Here is a 21,850-nt window from a genome sequence, read left to right as displayed (position 1 = left end):
TGGAGCAGGGGCCTTAGTCAAGGTAGAGGGAATTATGGACAGTTTCAAACACCAGTCAATATTGGCACAAAACCTTCAGGCTTCTGCTAGAAAGCTGAACATGAAGAAGAACTTCATCTTTCAACATAACAAGGACCCAAAGCATACAGCCAAATCAACATAGGAATGGCTTCACCAGAAAAAGATTCAAGTTTGGAATGGCCTAGCCAGAGCCCAGACCTGAATCTGATTGAAAATCTGTGGGGTGTGCATAGGAGATGTCCTCACAATCTGACAGAGTTGGAATGTTTTTGCAAATATTGAATGGGCAAATATTGGCAAGTCAAGATGTGCCATGCTGATAGACTTATACCCAAAAAGACTGAGTGCTGTAATAAAATCAAAAGGTGCTTCAACAAAGTATTAGTTTAACCACTTTACGCCCGCGCTATAGTCAAAAGACGGCTCCAACGCGGACTCTAACTGCTGGGAGGGCGTCCCTGGACGTCCTCCTGTTTACTTCCCCTCTGCGCGCCGCTGCAGGCACGCATTGGGGAAGTTCTGTGCTGGCCGTGTCCCTTGGACACAGCCAATCACAGATCGCTGTAAACGGCCAATCACAGCGGCCGTTTACAGCACAATCGGCGTGTCCAATGAGAGGTGATCTCATATGTAAACATATGAGATCATCTCTCATCGCCGGCTCCCCTCACACAGACAGCGGTTGCAGCGGTTAGTGAAAAAAATAAAAATAAACAAATAAAGTGCCCATCTGCCCCCACTGCCACCTATCAGTGCCATCTGCCACCTGTCCCCAGTGCCATCTGTCATCAGTGCCATGTGTCATCAGTGCTACATAGTGTCATCTGTCATAATTGCCATATCAGTGCCACATATTAGTGCCATCTGTCATCAGTGCCACGTATCGGTGTCATCTGTCATCAGTGCCACGTATCAGTGTCACGTGCCACCTGTTATCAGTGTCATCAATGCCAGGTATCAGTGCCATCTGTCATCAGTGTCATGTGTCATCAGTGCCACGTATTAGTGGTATCTGTCATCAGTGCCATGCATCAGTGCCATCTGTCATCAGTGCCACGTCAGTGTCATTGTCCTGGTGCTCCAGGGCCTTCAAAAGTGTAATAGGTAGTCAACAAGTTAGATGTGTAATTTATGCTCCTAGAACACGTGATGGTGCTCCCTGCATGTTGGGCCTCCCTATGTGGCCAGGCTGTGAAAAAGTCCCACACATGTGGTATCATAATACTCAGGAGGAGTAGCATAATTTATTTTGGGGCATTATTTGTGGTATACACATGCCAAGTGAGAGAAATAACCTATTACAATGACAATTTTGTGGAAAAGAATAAACTAAAATAAAAAATCTTCATTTTGCAAAGAATTGTGGGAAGAAATTACAACATTAAAAAGCTCACCACGCCTCTTACTAAATACCTTGGAATGTCTACTTTCAAAAAAGGGGTCATTTGGGGGGTATTTGTACTTTCCTGACTTGTTCGGGTCGCAAGAAACGAGATAGGCCACCAGTACATCAGATGTGATCAATTTTGTATGATTCGCACCACAGCTTGTAGACTCTCTAACTTACACAAAGACCAAATAAGATCCACTAATTTGGGTTATTTTTACAAAAGATATATAGTAGTATAAATTGTGGCCAAAATTTATGAAGAAAAATTAATAATTTGCAAAATTTTATCACAGAAACAAAGAAAAATGCGTTTTTTTTCAAAAATTTTGGTCTTTTTTTCATTTGTAGCGCAAAAAAAATAAAAAAACCCACAGGTGATCAACTACCACCAAAAGAAAGCTCTATTTGTGAGAAAAAAAAGGACAAAAAATTAATTTCGGTACAGTGTTACATGACTGAGCAATTGTCATTCAAAGTGTGAGAGCACCGAAAGCTGAAAATTGGTCTGGGCAGGAAGGGGGTTTAAGTGCCTAGTAGGCAAGTGGTTAAGTATGTGCACACTTATGCAACCATATTATTTTTATTTTTACTTCCCTCCACTAAAAGACTTCAGTTTTTTGTTCAACTAAGTTGTACATTTTATAAGTCACAATAAAGGTGGAAAAAGTTCCAAAATTATTTATTTATGTTTGTTTCATTTTTTTACATCACAGAAACCTGACATTTTAACAGACTTTTTATATCCTCTGTGTATGTGTGTGTGTGTATAAAATATATATAAATTTGTATATTTTATATCTCTCTATAGTTTTTTTATAAATGTTAATCACTCCTGTTTGTTTCTGTGTTTTGTTCTGTGCCATAATTTTAATTTCAATTTGTATATATTTTTTTTTCTTTACTTTATAGACTTATCTTCTCAAATATGGCTATCTTAAAGAAGAACGAAGGGACTACAATGCAGCAAAGTTTGCAGTGGCAGTAAGGTAATGAGAGATTGATCATATATGCATAAAGCATTCATACTGACCTAAATAAAGTTATATGGGAAAACAAGTCTTAGTCCTTCAGCTGGTTACTGTTGACTTTAGATTACATTCATATAGCAGTTTATTAGTAGCCAGGGGTGGCCACTGCCACCAAAAATTTGTAGATTCTTGCCAACCATTGTAAACACTGCTTGCGCATGCTGTGCTCAACCAGCAGCTGCTGTCTGATTTGTATCTTGTACAAGTCAATGGCTGGTGCTACTGATGTTCATATGAAACTGCTCATCTGAGTAGTTGCATGCAAACCGAGCCGACTGACCCTGAAAGCAGACAGTATGCATGCAGAATCAGTATTTCTGTGGAGTTTTTTGGCCACACACAAACTAATGGCAGTGAATTGGCTAGTTTTGTGTATATCCAGAAGCAGCCTTTAGCTACCTTTGAATGCAGCAAACTGCCAAATGAATGTAGCTGTAATGAGTTTTATTAGGATTACACTTTCATCACTTACCACCTAAAATTCTTTGCTCATAAGTTGCTTTCCAAGCAATCAATCTATGACCGCTTTGATTATATACTCTTGTATAATATGTATACAGTGTGTGGGTGTACAGTATATATATGTATGTGTGTGTGTGTGTGTATATATATATATATATATATATATATATATATATATATATAATAATGTGTGTGTCTATCTACTCTTTAGAAGTCACCTGTGCATACAATAAACTACATTCAATTTTGTAACCTAGAAAAGCACAATGGCTTTATAATCTTACTTACAGATTCTCTTTTCCCCAAATTCTAGGTTAGAACCCAATATTAAAAATTACCTTTGTGAGACGTGCCAATATAATTCACAAACCCTTATTAATATAATTGTCTGCATGAAAATTATGTGTATATATAGTATCTCACAAAATATTTACATGTTTGTATATATTTTATTATATTTTTTCATGTGATGACACTTTGCTACAATGTAAAGTAGTGAGTGTACATCTTGTCTAACAGTGTAAATGTCCCAAAATAACTCCCCACACAGCCATTAATGTCTAAACTGCTGGCAACAAAAGTGAGTACACTCCTAACTGAAAATGTCCAAATTGGGCCCAAAGTGTCAATATTTTGTGTGGTCACCATTCTTTTCCAGCACTGCCTTAACCCTCTTGGGCATGGAGTTTCACAGTTTGCCACCGGAGTCCTCTTCCACTCCTCCATGACGACATCACGGAGCTTGTGGACGTTAGAGACCTTGCGCTCTTCCACCTTCCATTTGAGGATGCCCCACAGATGCTTAATAGGGTTTAGGTCTGGAGACATGCTAGGCCAGTCCATCACCTTTACCCTCAGCTTCTTTAGCAAGGCACTGGTCATCTTGGAGGTGTGTTTGTGTTATCCTGTTGGAATATTGCAATACTGGACTGCGGCCCAGTCTCCAAAGGGAAGGGGGATCATGCTCTGCTTCAGTATGTCACAGTACATGTTGGCATTCATGGTTCCCTCAATGAACTGTAGCTCCGCAGTGCTGGCAGCACTCATGTAGCCCTAGACCATGACACTCCCACCACCATGCTTGACTGTAGGCAAGACACATTTGTCTTTGTACTCCTCAACTGGTTGCCGCCACACACGCTTGACACCATCTGAACCAAATAAGTTTATCTTGGTCTCCTCAGACCATAGGACATGGTTCCAGTAATCCATGTCCTTAGTCTGCTTGTCTTCAGTAAACTGTTTTGTGGGCTTTCTTATGCATCATCTTTAGAAGAGGCTTCCTTCTGGGAGGATAGCCATGCAGACCAATTTGATGCAGTGTGGCGTATGGTCTGAGCACTGACAGGCTGATCCCTTCACCATCCCTTCATCCTCTGCAGCAATGCTGGCAGCACTCATACGTCTATTTCTCAGACAACTTCTGGATATGATGCTAAGTAGTTGCACTCAACTTCTTTGGTCAACCATGGCAAGGCCTGTTGTGAGTGGAACCTGTCCTGTTAAACCACAGTATGGTCTTGGCCACTGTACTGCAGATCAGTTTCAGGGTCTTGGCAATCATTTTATAGCCTAGGCCATCTTTATGTAGATGTCAGGATCACTTAGTGCTCCTGCTCCTCATTCCAGCATCTGGGAGGTGACTGTTGCAGTCCCCCTGTTCACCTGTGAGGTGATTGATCTGGTCAGTCAAGTTATATAAGCAAACTGAACACTCTATCCCTTGCTTGTGATAGAGACAGAGTTACCTGTATTGTTCCTGATCAAGCCTTCCATTTGTCTGCCATGCTTTGCTGTTGGATTTCCCTGTGTATGACCTGGATCGGATATTGGACTATTCCCTGAACTCAGCATGCCTTTTACATGGACTGTCATACAACCACACTATCTGTCTGCTAAACTGCAAGTAGTCTGTTGTTTTCTCTGTTCGCATCTGCCCTGGTGTGGTGGCCAGGCACTATATATATATCATTGTATAAATCCTAGGGGCAACCAAGTACCGGTAGGCCTGCTTGCCTTAAAGGAAAGGGGGCTGCTATAGGTGAAGCACATGGTAGCTAGCTATAGTGTCTGGCCACCGGCATTGAGGTAGATGCGACATTCGTGACAGTAGAGCAACAATTCTTTTTTTCAGATCCTCAAAGTTCTTTGCCATGAGGTGCCCTAAAAATGCATTTACATTCAAGATGGTGCAGCTATAAGACTGGAAACAAAACAAAATTGTTTATAGTGCACTCATACAAAAATTACACTTAAATCCTGCAAGGCTATTTAAAAACACCTGAACATATAAAAAAAATATGGGGATTCAGTCACACTATATGGTCATATAGTGCTAAGCCCAGTTACTGCATCAAAGTACCCCATTATCAGTGGGTATGTTGAACTTCCAGTGACCAGTATGAGAGAGTGAGAGCAAAAACACCAAATTTTAACATACCTGCTCCCCATTCACACCTGAGACCTTTTGACACTGAGTCACATGACACCTGGGAGGGAAAATGGCTAATTGGGCTTAATTTGGACATTTTCACTTAGGGGTGTACTCCCTTTTGTTGCCAGCAGTTTAGACATTAATGACTGTGTGTTGATCTATTTTGAGGGGATAGCAAATTGACACTGTTATACAAGCTGTACACTCACTACTTTACATTGTAGCAAAGTGTCATATCTTCAGTGTTGCCACATGAAAAGATATAATACAGTATCTCAGTAAGTAAGTACACCCCTTATATGTTTGTAAATATTTTATGTTCCCGAAAACCTACACATTTTATCCATATATATATGATACTTTTACATAAAACTACTTGTAACTTATGTTTAGTGTCCTTTTTATCTATAATCTAATTTTACTGTCTTTCTTAATGCTCTTTTTTTTTTTTTACAAACCAGGTATTGACCATCATTATTGCATTCCTTCTGCCAAATGTGCTGTATGAATAGATATTTGCTAGTACATGTCTACTCAGATAAGCCTTCAACTTTGCCTAACACCCTCAATGGTCTACTGCATTTATCACAATGAAGTTAAAAACTTTGTTATTTCGTTATCCCACCTTCTTTTGTTCTAGAGAATGTACAAGTATCTTCCTGCTATTTGGATGCTGAATTTTTTTTTTTTAGATTAAAGCCCCACGTGAGGTTATACAAATAAGCCGAGGTCAGGGAGGGGTAGTTTTGACAGTCAGTGTAGCAAATCAACCACATACTGTGTTTTTTTTTGTTTTTTTTTACATTCACTGATGATTTACTATAATAGGCCTAGCACAGGCCATTAGATAGTACAGAGTTCTGAAAGTAGTCAGCAGTATAGTCATAAGGACATTTTTAGCTATTCTTGCAACAAGACCTTTGACTGCACAAAAACATTTTAGAATGATCTATCACCAAATGCATTTTTATACAGGTAAACATATAAAATGTATGTGAAAAAAAATCTTATGGATACAGTGGGGAAAAGTTAAACCCCCTGCTAAGTTTTATTGCTGTGTTCCTGCTGGGGTAATTTGCTCCTCTTATTTACTGGGTGAAAATAAGGGGAAAGACTACATTTTATAGAGGTGGGTGTTTTTTTTTTTTTTGTTTTTTTTTTTTCCTCCAAAAGGTGAAGGGAAATCTTCCAATTGGAAAACATGTTCTGGTGACAACCATCTAAGATAGACATTCCCCTACTTGTGGGGAGATTTCCTCTAACTTTCTGTTGTCTCCAAGACAGGAAGTGAAGGGGAATCTTCACCTTAGCAGGACAGACAGCAAAAATAATGAAATATTACGTATTTTGGAATATTAAACTCTACAGCTAAAGCTACAGTACATTATGATCACTTTATTGAAGTCTAAAATTTTCCATTTCGTGATTTGCTAGAATATGGGTTCATTCAGTTCTGGTCCCAAGTCTTTTGGAAATACTGTCTTGTTTTGGTACTGTGGTTACATTCAATATCATCCCCTGACCGTTTTCCTTTTAGGGTGAAAATATAAAAAATAATTCAGCATGACTTTTTTATTAATATACATTTAAAATATATTCTTTACATATGTCAAAATTATATACATTTGGTTATTTCCTGATGTTTGATGCCATCAAATGCCTTTTACTGGGGGCTTGTGAAAAGGGAGTACACATGGTTTACAGTAATCAGTTCTGACTCTAAGATTCAGTGCTGCATACGAATTTTTTTCTTATTTTTTTTTTCTTAGTCTATAAATTATTTTAACATGTCACTGCTGCAATTTTTCACCTGTGCTTGATCTCTGCCAATCACTCCTACTACTTTTCCACATTCCATCTAACCTGTAGAAAACTTGCATCTGCACTTTATTTTCTTGCTCAGGACTCTTGGTTAAGCCATGTTAAGGTCTGCAGTGGGGGTGTTATGACTAACCTAATCTTTTATAATCTTATTAATAAACTATCTAGTGATTTGGAATTCCCCTATTCACTAAATTGTCTCCACTTTCAGCAATCTTGTGCATGTGTAACAGCTAGACAGCTCTTGCTTGTTTAAACAGTAACCAGCAAGCAACACTACCCAATAAGGATTAAAATTAGGGCTCTTATTTTTCCTGTTAAATCCCAGCTCCAGGCAAAACATATTTTAATGGAATGAGGAATGATTAGTAACTGTTCGTTAATTTATTCGCCACTTGTGTGCCCATTGGAGACATTTTTCCTTTACTTCCGTCACCCTTTAATTGCACACTGAAACACAGGGACAGGAATTTGGGAGAAATTTTCTCAGTGGGGATACAAGCGGTATTCATTTGAAAGTTTTTTTTAAATAAACCCTTTATCGAAAACCTGACGGGGGTTCCAAACTGTACCCTTAACTTTCCTAAAATAAACAAAAGAGCTTACGCGTTAGATACAATTAAGTAACATTTGCTTCTTTCTGTTCTGACGCCTCTTGACGATTTTTCTAGTTCTTGGTATTTCATCTGTGTGTAACAAGAGGCAGGGTTGTGATATGTAGCAATTAATGACTTGAAAATAAATACTTCTGATTGGCTGCACAGGTGTCCAATGGCCATTAAACATATTGATCCATTCAACATCTTGGAGAAGTCTCAGCCTGAGGGATCAAGTAATGCAAATTTGTGTTTCCCCTTATTACCTTTATGACCATAATCCCTAGGCAAAAGATGGCAGATTTATTCAAAAAATACAAGAACTAATGTTTCTAATTGTAAATACAGTATACTCATCGTTCATTAAATTTCGAATCTGTTTCTAAAGGGAAGATCATGTGCTGGTCCTAAAGTGTGCATTTTATTTATTGAATATTTTGCATTGTGTGTGTATATATAGAGTTTAGCCTAGGGCAAAGAACAGCTGCCATTAATTTGGCACAATAAAGGGGCATTCTTTGACCAGCTGTGTGCGAGGGAAGAGACTCGGCCACATGAAGATTTGATAACTGCCAAGGGATGTAGGAGAAAATATGTATTTCTCTGCCTGGCAGACTTGTTTACTACACTTCTATGAAATTCTCAATGCATACAACCTTCTGAGCACATTATCCTTGGAATACTACCATTTTTTTTTTTTTTTTGCCCTTGTTAGCTGGGCTGCTGTTAGAAATCATGGGGCCTCAAACAGCCTACCTTTAAAGGGCCCCCTTCCCCTGCTGAAAGTAACTGAGGACATAGATTTATCAGTCCCTTTCTGTGTAGCCTCAGGATACATACCCTGATTCCCCTCCCCCCCATCTCTAAATGGGCGACTCTACTAAATTTCACATCTGAAGTTACTTGGTGAACCCTTCAAAAGAGCTTGTTGCACACTAAACATGCTATCATCAGCGAATTTTGGAAGGCGAATCAATTCAATTTGCTCGATTGCAACATTAACCATCCTAATTTTATCAGCTTGATATGGTACTGCCCAGCTATTTCAGGCTATTGGCAAGATGCTGTTTTTTATAGGAGAAAAAGCCATGGGTATCCACAGGCTATTATGCCCCTACATCTGTCTCCTACATGTACATAGTGAAGAGAAATGACGGCCATGTGACAGCTTTAACCAGATGGGGAAATTTTGTGTTTCCTGCTGTCAAGAAAAGATTGTGACACATTTGCTGTCCGTTGGGCCCCCAATTAGAAGGTCTTCAGGAAATTTTATTCCACTGCACTGATGGACAAAAATAACACTGTGAGACAGAAATCCTTCCACAATGAGAAATGGCATAGAAAAAAAACTAAAGGGTAGCCTGGGCATACATGCTGTTGGTGAAGCAACCCGATTTTAAGATTTGATTGGAGGGAGTAGGGGAACCTGAATTCTCAGTAGAGCTTGCAGATGTAGTGTGTTGGCTAGGCTGTTAACATTTAAACCAAAAACTGTTATAATTGCATGGATGGTGTGACCAGCATGATTGTTTTAAATTGAAGGAAACTGTTTTTTAAGTTTCCTAAGTTGGTAAAATCCCATTTGGGACCTGGAGCTTTCATGGTGACCTGGGTGGGAGGAAATCCCCAATCCTGAGGCCAGGTTTTTGGAAAAGCCAGGAGATTGCGCCTGTGTGTGTGTCTTCTTGTAGAATCAGAACCAGGGTTCTGGGCTCCATCCTCCTGCAGAGTCCATGTGGGTGCAAGGAAGGAGCCACAAGCATGCATGTCTGCATCATGGTGCAGCCTGTGATAGAGTAGACAGAGGCCCCAAGCCTGTGGGCAGGAGCAGCAGGGAAGCTGGATAAGAAAGTGTTAACAAAGTTACAGTGGTTGTACGTGAATCCAGGGACACTGTTACATGGTCAGGAGGACCTAGGCACAAAGCCTGAGCACTGGTGCTGCTAATGAGAGCCAGGTGACGTGCTTTGCTTTACATTTGGTGGTGGAAACCCCTGCGTCGTTAACAGAGGATATTCTTTCCTTAATAAAAGTGTGCCAACAAGCCCTTTAAACGGCACAACTGGCGTGAGCGCTACCCTGAGCTAAACAACCCCTGAACATTACAATAGTATAGTTTTAGCATGCTTTTGACTACGTACACTTTTCTAACACATCCTAAGATGAAAAGTCATGTGCCAAAAGATTGTAGACTGTTGACGTTTGTAGACACTCCACCAAATGATTAGGTTTTGGTGTTTCTCTTGAATGGTACTGTTAATGCTATAGAATATAAAGACACTGTAGACAATTTTGTGTTTGTGTTGAGGTAAGGTAGTCATTGCACCTAGTGTGTGGACACCGATTGTTTGAAGATTCACGAGATCACCGGTGGAGTTTTGTTTTGTGGTCACGGAGTCATTATATGCTTATGACACAGAGTGAATTCACATAGTGCATGTCTAAATACGGACTAATGTTTTTGTTATAGAAAGAGACATTGCCACCGCTATTGGATACTAATTATTTTATTGCACTCTATTGGATATTGATTATTTATTGTTTTGCTAATATTTATTTATACATAATTTATTTTTTTTTTATTTTTTTTTATAATTTTTATATTTTTTATTTTTCTTTTCACTTGATGCACTTTATGGATTGAATCATAATTTTGGATTTTTATCACAAACATTTTAGTTTTGTCATCTTTATGGGCACTGGATGCACTTTACTGTTTACTGTCACTGGATGCACTTTAGTCTAAAAGGATCCAACCGTCATATTGTATGTGATTGGATACTACTTAGATGGCACTTATTCACTTTTTGGAACTGCTAGTTTAATCAGTCACATGCAGCTATTTCATAATTATTTGTGTATTATATATTAAGATATATATCTATAAATTTATTTGTTTTTTTTGTGTGGAGCGCAACACCATTTAACATACATACAGCATATCTATCTAGGGGAGGGTTTGAGCCCCTGTCAGTGTTTTGCTGCAACCATAACTTTTTTCTTTATTTGTTTAAACATTGTGGCGCGAGGATAATTTATAGCTATTACACAGCCATTAATGTCTAAACCACTGGCAACAAAAGTCCAAAAATTGGGCCCAAAGTGTCAATATTTTGTGTGACCACCATTATTTTCCAGCATTGCCTTAACCATCTTGAGCATGGAGTTCACCAGAACTTCACAGGTTGCCACTGGAGTCCTCTTCCACTCCTCCATGACAATATCACGGAGCTGGTGGATGTTAGAGAGCTTGAGCTCCTCCACCTTCCATTTGAGGATGCCCAAAACAGATGCTCAATAGGGTTTAGGTCTGGAGACATGTTTGGCCAGTCCAATCACCTTTACCCTCAGCTTCTTTAGCAAGGCAGTGGTCATCTTGGAGGTGTGTTTGGGGTCATTATCATATTGAAATACTGCTATGTGGCCCAGTCTCCGAAGGAAGGGGATCATGCTCTGCTTCAGTATGTCACAGTACATGTTGGCATTCATGGTACCCTCTATGAACTGTAGCCCCTCAGTGCCAGCAGCACTCATGCAGTCCCAGACCATGACACTCCCACCACCATGATTGAATGTAGGCAAGGCACACTTGTTTTTGTACTCCTCACCTGGTTGCAGCCACACACCTTTGACACCATCTGAACCAAATAAGTTTATCTTGGTCTCATCAGACCACAGGACATGGTTCCAGTAATCCATGTCCTTAGTCTGCTTGTCTTTAGCAAACTGTTTGCAGGCTTTGTTGTGCATCATCTTTAGAAGAGGCATCCTTCTGGGATGACAGCCATGCAGACCAATTTCATGTGTATGGTCTGAGCACTGACAGGCTGACCCCCACCCCTTCAACCTCTGCAGCAATATTTCTATTTCCCAAAGACAACCTCTGGAAATGATGCTGAGCATGTGCACTCAGCTTCTTTGGTCGACAATGGCGAGGCCTGTTTTAAGTGGAACCTGTCCTGTTAAACTGCTGTATGGTCTTGGCCACCATGCTGGAGCTCAGTTTGTGTCTTGGCAGTCTTCTTATAGCCTAGGCCATCTTTATGGAGAGCAACAATTCTTTTTTTCAGATCCTCAGAGAGTCCTTTGCCATGAGGTGCCATATTGAACTTCCAGTGACCAGTATGAGAGAGTGAGAGCAATTAACGCCAAATTTAACACCCCTGCTCCCCATTCACATCTGAGACCTTGTAACACTAATGAGTCACATGATATCGGGGATGGAAAATGGCTAATTGGGCCTAATTTGTACATATTCATCTAGGGGTGTACTCGCTTTAGTTGCCAGCGGTTTAGACATTAATGGCTGTGTGTTGAGGTATTTTGAGGGGACAGCAAATTTACACTGTTATACAAGCTGTACACTCACTACTTTACATTGTAGCAAAGTGTCATGTCTCCAGTATTGTCACATGAAAACATATATAATAAAATATTTACAAAAATGTGAAGGGTTATGCTTGTTATGCGTGTGTGTAACCTTACCTGACAAAATCTGGTCAACTAACTATCCAAACTTTACTTGCTGGTGTGCGATAAGCACAATAGGTAAATTATATTTTGTTTAAAGATTGTCCTAGAATTCAAAGCTTTTCCATGTGTAATGTTCGATTTCTTATAGCTTTGTTATGCTTGAGCAAAAAACACTAGCATCAACACCTAACACAAATGCAGACCACGTAGTTACTTGTTCATTTTAACAGTTAATTGCATTGATATCTTACAGTGACTTCCAGCGATCATCTCACCTACCAGTCTCTGGACACTTGGATGAAGCTACAGTACATCAGATGCACGTACCACGATGTGGAATGAAAGATGACAATGAAACAAAGTGGCTGTTTAATAGACCACTTTATGTAAACCATCGCAGAAAACGCTATGCAACAAAAAGTGAGTTATTATATACATATATATAATAAATACAATATGGGACAAGAATACACAATATTACTGTACATCAGGAGTGTCCAACCATAGACCCAAATTTACATACTCCATCAAGCGTACCTTACCCCCCTCAGGGTTGCCAGGTACAGAGGCTCCCAGTCCACTTTGTGCCAAATGTGTGGAAGGGAGACAGGAACATTCACTTACTGTGGTCATGCCCCAAAGTACAGGGACTATGGACACAGATAGTAAGATTCCTCCATGACAAAATGGGCTCTCCAGCCACGCTGGACCCAAAAATGTGCCTTTTAGGACTCTTGCCAGACTCGACCGACAGGTACATGAAGACATTTCTACACGAGACGTTATTCACAGCACGAAAGACATTAGCTCGGAAATGGATGAGGACTTATCCCCCGAGCATTGCAGAATGGAAAGTAGAAATAAACAACACCCTCCCCTACAAAAAATTTATATACACCAATAGGGGATGTCCTGAGAAATACTACAAAATCTGGGACAGGTGGCTGCAGGAGTCTAGCACTTGTTCATAGCCGGTTTATGCATAATACATAGTAATGTAAATGACAAGTAGATCCTTCGGCCCCTGGGTAGTGAAGTAACCCAAACCACTGACACAAGGTACCTTTTTGCTTTATTTATTTCATGCATAAAACGTGATGTGACATTGAAGATTTGAGATGGTTATACAATTGTTATTTGAGGATCTGTAGCATTTTTGTAAATGTAATCTGTAACATGTATGCACTGTAAATCGCAATAAACCTGGTTGATTTAAAAGGAGTGTCCAACCATTTGACTTTCCTGGGCTGCATTGAAAGAAGAGGAATTGTCTTGGGCCACAAATAAAATATGCCACCCATAAGGATAGCTGATGAGCAGAAAAAGTCAGGCAGATCACAAGTTACCGATCACTGATATAGATAGTGTACCTTTGTAAGTAATAAAAATGTAATTTTTGTTTAGCCGGCTTCTGTCCGAGCAGCTGCCGTGCACATGGGCTTAAATGTAGGCCGGTTTCTATGGAACCGGTCAATATCGCCCAATATTCAGCTGTATGTACAGAGATATAGACAATATAGCTACTGGCTATGAAAGAGTTCTCTGACAAATTATGCTTTCAGCCTCCATGTTCTGTCTTGTAAAAACATTTAACAATATGTCTTTTACAATGGTTTAAAAATATGCAACTCCAGATTTCAATTCCAAGAACCACAACTGAGACACTACCCTACTGGCATTCTATGTGGCCATTGTCCCTAAAGCATGTCTGATTAAAATGACCTTCATGGACTAGATAAAAAAAAAAAAATCAACATTCCTATTTTCAGTGACCTTTTTGCCTGTTTCAACAATTCTTCCATTTTTCCATTTCACCATTTATGTAATGAAAAATGAGAAGCAGAAAATCCCAAATTCAGACATGGTGACATTCTGACCTTTCCAGACAAGTTTACATCACATTCCAGTATGCTGAACAACATAGCGCTAATTAATTCACCAGTCTTCTCCAGAACATAAGAGCCTACACAGTTTCCTCTGAGATATCCTATAAATGTTCATATGGATTAAGAATTGGTCTAAAATGATAGTAACTCATGTCAGATGTGCAGTATCTCTCATTGGATTGATAGCCAAGCCCCAAAGTTTATTTCTGTCAATTTTACTTCTGGGAAAGTCACAAAGTTAAATGAGTTTTAAACTGCATTTATTTTATTTTTTCTCATTAAAATTTTAATTACAGGTTCCAATGGATTTTTATATATATACACTTAGGTATATGAGAATACTTCTAGGAACCTTCTGGGTCATAGGTTGAATTCCAACCGTGTCTTTAGGGAATTCGGTGGATCAGGGCATACTCTTATGCATAGGGATCTTTCACAGTAGGGAACAGCATACCGCTTCCTTTGCAATGATCTCATACCCTCTTCAGCCAAATATATAATTTATTTGCTTTTAGCAGCAATGTACAGTATATTGCTATGAAATGTGGATTTGAAATAGTGCGAGTTCTGCTGAACTCGCACAATTTCAAACCCAATCCCCCACAGTAATCGAGGGCTGAAATATAGAAGCTGATTATTTTGACATGAACAGCTGCTACAGATTCTGTCTGTTCTAGTTCTAACTTTCTCTCAGTGTAATGCACAGAGAATTGGCACCTGTGTATTGCACTGCATTATAGTGCAGATGCGTTGCACTGTACTGTAGATGTGAGATGGGGTGCAATTGACAATGAATATCAAAGCAGTGTAATACAAATATACAGTGCTTTTCTGTCACAAGCTTTATAATGCGTATTGAGGTATGAACTAACGTAACTTGCTTTGCTTATCTATCCCTAATAGAAATGTGCCAACTGCAGACATAATCTTCTAGGCAACACTCCAATGTTAACCCCAGTTTTACTGAGTCAATAGTTTACTAACTGGTAAACCAGTATTCATGACATGCCAATTATAATACTCTTAAAATGCTCTAGCACTTTAATTGTAATAAAATGTTTTTATCTTTCACAATATGATGCAGAAAAGTAATAGAACCTTAGCTGGTAAATTAACATTTGTAATCTGGGCAGCTGGAAGTAATGAAGGGCAATTTAAAGGCAAGAAAATTCTATAGGTCACCTATAGTCCATACCAGGAAACAGATTGGTATAAACCTGTCCCATGGGCAGTTCAGGGCTTTAAACTGAGTGAGCTGTTGTTATAGGGTGACTCTTAGCGACCCAAGGATCAAATGTCAAAGCAATCATTAATTAATGGGTAGCTTCAAATAGCTGTTTCTATCTATCCTCCAGATGTAGCCAAATATTCAGATGGTTACAACATGTTGCTGCACATTCGGCATGAACAATCCTGCTACTTGGGGCTATAAAAAACAATGAACAATTAAAACTGGATTGGCAGAGTGACAGCGTCGCTTTACATTATGTTTGCCAGCAAAATATTAAAGTATATTGTATGTGTGCTTCATGTAAAAGGGTGGATCTAATCATACACCTACCGGTATTAGAACATAAATTGAGTTTATGAAAGGCGTTGCTTCTTTCTTTGATACCTGCTTGACTCATACTCTGAACATCTAATGCCAATGTAGATTTTAGGAAAAGTGAAAAGTTAGTGTTTTGTCCTGCAAAAACGTATTTTATAATCTTTATTTTTAAATAAAGTGATGAAGTACTGGAATTCCTGTTGGGGTTTTTCTGATATCTGGGGCTTTGCTTAGAGAAATTGACCCACCCACATTTCTTGGTGTAAATGATTTAACCAAACAGAAGGTCCCATTCACACTGGGTATTTGGCCCCAATGAATGGGGCTCCGGTGTTTAGTCGTGGGAGGAGGGCACATGTGTGCCACCCAGACCCACTGCCAGCAGCCAGTCAAACTCAATGAGAGGCTGACAGCTGCTGGACAAGGCTGGGTAGCCAGAATACAGCTACTTGCTCAGGTGATGATCCTTCCCAACAGCAGCCATGATTTTGTCAGAGCTCTCGTACCAGAGATACCCTGTTTCCCCGAAAATAAGACCTAGTGTGATTGTCGGTGATGGCTGCAATATAAGCCCTATCCCCCAATGAGCCCTAGTTAAAGTCCTTGTAGGTCTTATTTTTAGGGTAGGGCTTATTTTCGGGGGAAACAGGGTAGGGCTTATTTGGGGGTAGGGCTTGTATTGCAGCCATCACCGACAATCACACTAGGTCTTATTTTCGGGGAAACGGGGTAGCTTTGACCGATATGTTCTTCTACAGGCTGGCTATAGAGAACAGCAATATGGTGGTCCCTATGCCTATGTTTTTTTGTTTCGTTTTTCCCCTTGCTATATACCAATGTAGCAGCAATTTCCATAGACAGCCACATAACGCTAAAAAATTATAAGCATATACAATCTATTACAAACTTAAGCAGACAAGGGGAGAATCGGTACTCCAGTTTCCTTAAAAAAAAAAAAAAAAAGCATTCAGAAAATACTGGGGTTTATTTACTAAAGGCAAATTCACTTTGCACTGCAAGTGCACTTTGAAGTCACTGTAGATCTGAGGGGGTCATGCAAGGAAAAGAAAAAACAGCATTTTTTTTCTTGCACATGATTGGATGATAAAATAAGCAGAGCTTCCCCTCATTTCAGATCTACCCCTGAGATCTAAAGCGACTGCACTTCCAAGTGCACTTGCAGTGCAAAGTGGATTTGCCTTTAGTAAATCAACAACACAGGGTTAGCCCTTTTAAATGCTTGTTGCTGGCGGTCATTCTGATCCAGTAGCTTTAAGGTGCTATTTAAGATTAAAGGCAGTCCTGCTGCTCTTCTCTTAGGTGTTTTTTTCTGCCAGTACTGCCTGCTCCTTCCTCTGAGTGCCTTCTTGGCATGCTGTATTCACTCTGATTTCGTGTGTAGATAGTTTGTTTCGTTAAGATGCAAACTGTCTGGATGCAGCATACAGTCTGCTAGTACAATTTGTTGAGTAAGTATACTATATAACACAAATGCTTTAGCAATAACATTGTATTAGACATATACTATATATATATATATATATATATATATATATATATATATATATATATATATATATAATTCTACAATATGTACAAATATTCAAGTGTACAGAAACCGCTAGGAAATTTGAGACAATCTTGGACTTTTATGATATGGTATAGAATTACAATGCTCAAACAATTTGTTAAAAAATATACAAATTTATTGAAAACAATTTAATTAAAAATCCCCTAAAAGGGTAAACATACAGCATACATGGGGTAACCCATAACAGGAGACCACCCTAGACAAATACATTCCTCTGAGGTGGACTGGAGAGGGATGGGCATATCGACACCCTTGGGGGATTTGACACTGATCTCTTCTCAGTAAAGAACTCTACATGTTTCTCAGGTAACCGCTTCTTCAGGAGTATGATTTAGAGGAGGATTAATTCTAAAAAAGAAACATATACATAAAGAATCTTCATATACCAAAACATAATGATACAATATAGTGTGATAAGACTGCTGAGTATGGAGCGACCTATCCAAATATTCAAGTATGTCATCAAGCATGATACAGCATAGGTTTTTTCTCCACTGTTAATACCAACAAAAAAAAAACATGCATTGTATATACAGTAGGTATAGGGAGTACCACTTAAGTCCTAAAGCGGCTGATGTTCACAAATACATACAGGAACTGAGTACCCAAAATGGAATAATGAGAAGGATAGCTGAACCAGACCCTGGTGAAAAACAAGAGTAGGAAGAAAAACCAACATTTAGGGGGGTGAAGGAATCCCCTTACTCAAGAACCTCCTTTCTAGCTTTCCAGCTGAGTTTCATACAGTATATACAATGTCTGTTTCGGGAGTGATATTCCACCCTGCTCCCAAGATTTACCAACCACATTATGGCTGGACCATGTGCAAATTGGCTTCAGATAGGGCAAGGTTGCATGAGGGCAGGGTTTAACTTAGCTTGACTGAGCACTGCAAAAATAAAGATGCGTGTAATGTGGTAAATATAATACATATCAAGAAATCTGAAAAGTTTGTAGGAAGTAGCTACCAAAGAATAGCTTGTTGAGTCGAAATCTAATCTGTGCCTTATGTGAAGCTGGTTGGCCCATGGTCCACCATGCTGTGGTTGGCAAGCCTGGGGGGGGGGGGGGGGGGGGGGGAGTAGCTGCTAGTAGCAGCCATTGTATATATGGAACATGTGCTCAGCTGGTAAGGTAGGCAAGGAGTTTTATATATTTAAATCTATTGTACAAACAGATTGATCCACTCTGGATGGAATTTAAGCACACTAAATATACTCTATTGTTGGTTGTATATAATAGAGGTGTGCTGCATGCAATCTGGCCAATTACTTGCAGCCAGTTTATGTGTGACCATAACTCAGAAGAAGCACTGACCCTGGACATACACTGGTTGTGTCCAGGTTCAATATTCACATGGAACCTCTCGGATGAGCGATTTACATGCAAACAGCAGCAGGCGTGTGCCAATGATTTGTGCAGAGTACAAATCTAATGGCCGTCACTGACAGCTGCAGCTGTTTACATCCAGTGTGTGCAACAGCATTTATGACTAGAATCTACTAATTGCCTGTGGCCGCCCCCAGGCTACACATAAACTAGCATTTGAATGTAGCCTATTCCTCAAGTTTACTCTGAACCAGTAACTTATTTCTGTTCTTACAGGTTCCTTGTAATGGTGAGGCATAAATAAATGCTACAGGGTCCTGATGTAAAATGTACCAGGGGCAGATTCCTATGTCTTACAGAAACCTTCCTATGTCTTACAGAAACCTTCATTTAAACCTTGAGTTGCTTGCTTTAAAGTGGAACTCCAGGCAAACCTCTTAATACACACATGAAATACACATATGTGGAGTGTTTTAACTGCCAAAGGATTTATATTTCTCTCCTTCCAGTTTTAAGATTTACAAAGCTCTACCCCATGACACATTGTTGTCTACCAGGACAGGATGCCTGTGTTTTTTCTATGCCGTAGTTAAAGCCTAAGTATTTAAATGAAAAAATGTGTATCTGTCACAGGGTGGTGTCTGTGGATACACTAGAAAAATTAAACAGAATGCCATGTCCTGGTTATCACTTTGTAAATATAGACATTAACAGGGAATGGTGGATTGGGGAGAAAAATAAAAAATATGAGTAAAAGAACCTTCACATAAAAGACCTCAAAAGAAAATTTGTGGTTTCAGTTGGACTTTTTTGGCATAAAACAAGTTGTCAACACAACCAATATATTCAAGAGGAATTTTTTCCTATTTATTATTAAGACAAAAATATAAACAAAAAATAAAAATTATTTTTATAAACACAAAAAAATTAATTATTTCCTCCTTATAACTACACATTTGAGACCTAATTGACATCCTATCAGAGGTAGTAAAGTCCACTCAAAATTTCCAAAGAGGAAAAAACAAAATACATATTTATATAAATATAGAATTGAGGATATCAACCATACAGTCGACAATTACATATATTGCTGGAGCACCAGAATATATGTAATTGTCGACTGTATGGTTGATATCCTCAATTCTATATTTATATAAATATGTATTTCGTTTTTTCCTCTTTGGAAATTTTGAGTGGACTTTACTACCGCTGATAGGATGTCAATTAGGTCTCAAATGTGTAGTTATAAGGAGGAAATAATTTTTTTGTGTTTATAAAAATAATTTTTATTTTTTGTTTATATTTTTGTCTTAATAATAAATAGGAAAAAATTCCTCTTGAATATATTGGTTGTGTTGACAACTTTTTTTATGCCAAAAAAGTCCAACTGAACCCACAAATTTTCTTTTGAGGTCTTTTATGTGAAGGTTCTCTTACTCATATTTATTTTTCTCCCCAATCCCCCATTCCCTGTTAATGTCTATATTTACGTAGTTAAAGCCTAACTCCAGGAAACCTAAAGCCATTCCTTGCAGTGGAACTGTGTCTACACTGTAAGGGCTGAAGTAGGACTAAAGGCAAAACTTTTTTTTTTTCATTTTAGATTGAGTATAGGAGGGTTATTTTGTCATATACATTCCCATTGAGTAGATTTAATTTACTTCCTGTCCCAGCTGTCCAAAGTGAGAGGAAATACTTCCAATTTGAGGGAATCCCTGGTTGCCACCAGTACCACCAAGATGAGTCCCCATTGAAAGGCTTACCCTCTATTCCTGCTCTGGTGACAACCCAAAATTTGTGATTTTCTTTATCGTACATCACAGGACACACAGCCATGTTAATAACTATATGGGTATATAGGCCACCTTTAGATGATGGACACTGGCTTGCACTTAGCCCTTGTACACACGGTCGGAGATTCCGACGGAATGTGTCCTATCGGACCGTTTTGTCGGATATTCCGACTGTGTGTGGTCTCCATCGGACTGTTTCCGTCGGAATATCCGTCGGACCAAGTTTTCCAACTTGCCGGTAAAATTTTCCGACAAAATGCTCCAATCGGACATACTTCGATCGTGTGTAGCCTACTCCGACGGACAAAGTGCCACGCATGCTCAGATCAAATTCCTAGACCAAAGCTATTGGCTACTAGCCTGAACGTAGTCCCGTCGTAACGAAATAACGTCATCACGTTATGTACAATCGGATTTTCCGACAACTTTGTCCAACCGTTTGTATGCAACAGTTTTGGACAAAATCCGTCGGACAAAATCCAACGGATTTGGTTGTCAGAATGTCTGACCGTGTGTACAAGGACTAAGACAGGAAGTTCACTCCCTATATAACTCCTCCCATTACTGGGCGTACCTCAGTTTTTTCACCAGTGTCTTAGGTGTTGGGCCTCGCAGCGGAAGAAACAAGGTTTTGCCTGTAGCGCTTCTCTTTTGAGAGCTGGACCCTGGGATTCAGTGCTTTGGTCAGATTGCAGTGCCATAAAGCTTACTGACAGGGTGCTATACAGGTCCAGGGCACTGAAACCCCGATTAAAAAGGGACTCCAGTCCTTGAAAGTTTTTTTAACGGAGCCCGTCGTGATGGGCGAAGATTGGGTCTGTTTGGTTGTACCACAGAAGTCTGTGGCGGGATAAGGTAAGTGGAGATTTCTAAGGAATTAAAAAAAAATATATCCTTTTGGATTTCTCCTATACAGTAAATGTGGTCATGCCTAAAGTCACCACGGGGGGCTGTAAAGAGCACGCACCTGTTTCCATGCTTTCAGATCTCGCTCTTTGTCAGCAGAAGCTGCATGGCTTCCTCCAGCTATCTGTCCTAGCCACCGGTAAAAGGTTGGAGGGGGGATTTAGCTGAATTTTCTCCAGCTGGGAATGCTTTTTTTTCTCCTCTCTCCAGGAGCAGGCAGGGGGGACGCTGTATGGTCTGGCAGTTTGCAGTGGTCTGCTCCCCCCTCCACCACCCTCTGCAGGGGCGGCTCGCCTCTTCCCCCATGCTCTCCTCCTCCACCCACCCCCCACGCCGATCCAAACGGATCGGAGGCCTGCCTGAGGGCGGGAATCACTTAAAAAAAGGGGGGGCAATGAGGAAGTAAGGGGGCGTGGCTTAGCGTGGCGGTATGGGCGTCACAGCGCAGGGCGGATTAGCTTATAAAAAAGCTTCATTGTCAGTCTCATTTGGACTAACGGAGGGAAGCAGACCTGGGCATGTGAGTGTGGGACACAGGCACATCTACTCCAGATCAGGCTGAGCGCATAAT

At 39.7% G+C, this 21,850-nt stretch overlaps 1 protein-coding gene across 2 annotated transcripts in view; it reads left to right on the top strand.

Moving 5' to 3' along the window:
• The window catches only part of MMP28 (matrix metallopeptidase 28), a 111,021-nt gene that overhangs the window by 39,114 nt on the left and 50,057 nt on the right, over nucleotides 1-21,850 (top strand). Inside the window, exons 2-3 of one of the 2 annotated variants that reach the window (XM_077482172.1) lie at nucleotides 2,321-2,397; nucleotides 12,479-12,645. In XM_077482172.1, the coding sequence (XP_077338298.1) occupies nucleotides 2,321-2,397; nucleotides 12,479-12,645 (244 nt within the window). The remainder of the gene's footprint in view (nucleotides 1-2,320; nucleotides 2,398-12,478; nucleotides 12,646-21,850) is intronic. The other variant, XM_077482173.1, reaches the window with a different exon arrangement.

Source organism: Lithobates pipiens, unplaced genomic scaffold (genome assembly GCF_037356315.1).
Source record: "Lithobates pipiens isolate NorthernLeopardFrog02 unplaced genomic scaffold, aLitPip1_a1.2 Scaffold_16, whole genome shotgun sequence".
Taxonomy (NCBI): Eukaryota; Metazoa; Chordata; class Amphibia; order Anura; family Ranidae; genus Lithobates; species Lithobates pipiens.
Note: the sequence above shows the minus strand (reverse complement) of the source record. Positions and strands in the feature narration are given on the sequence as shown.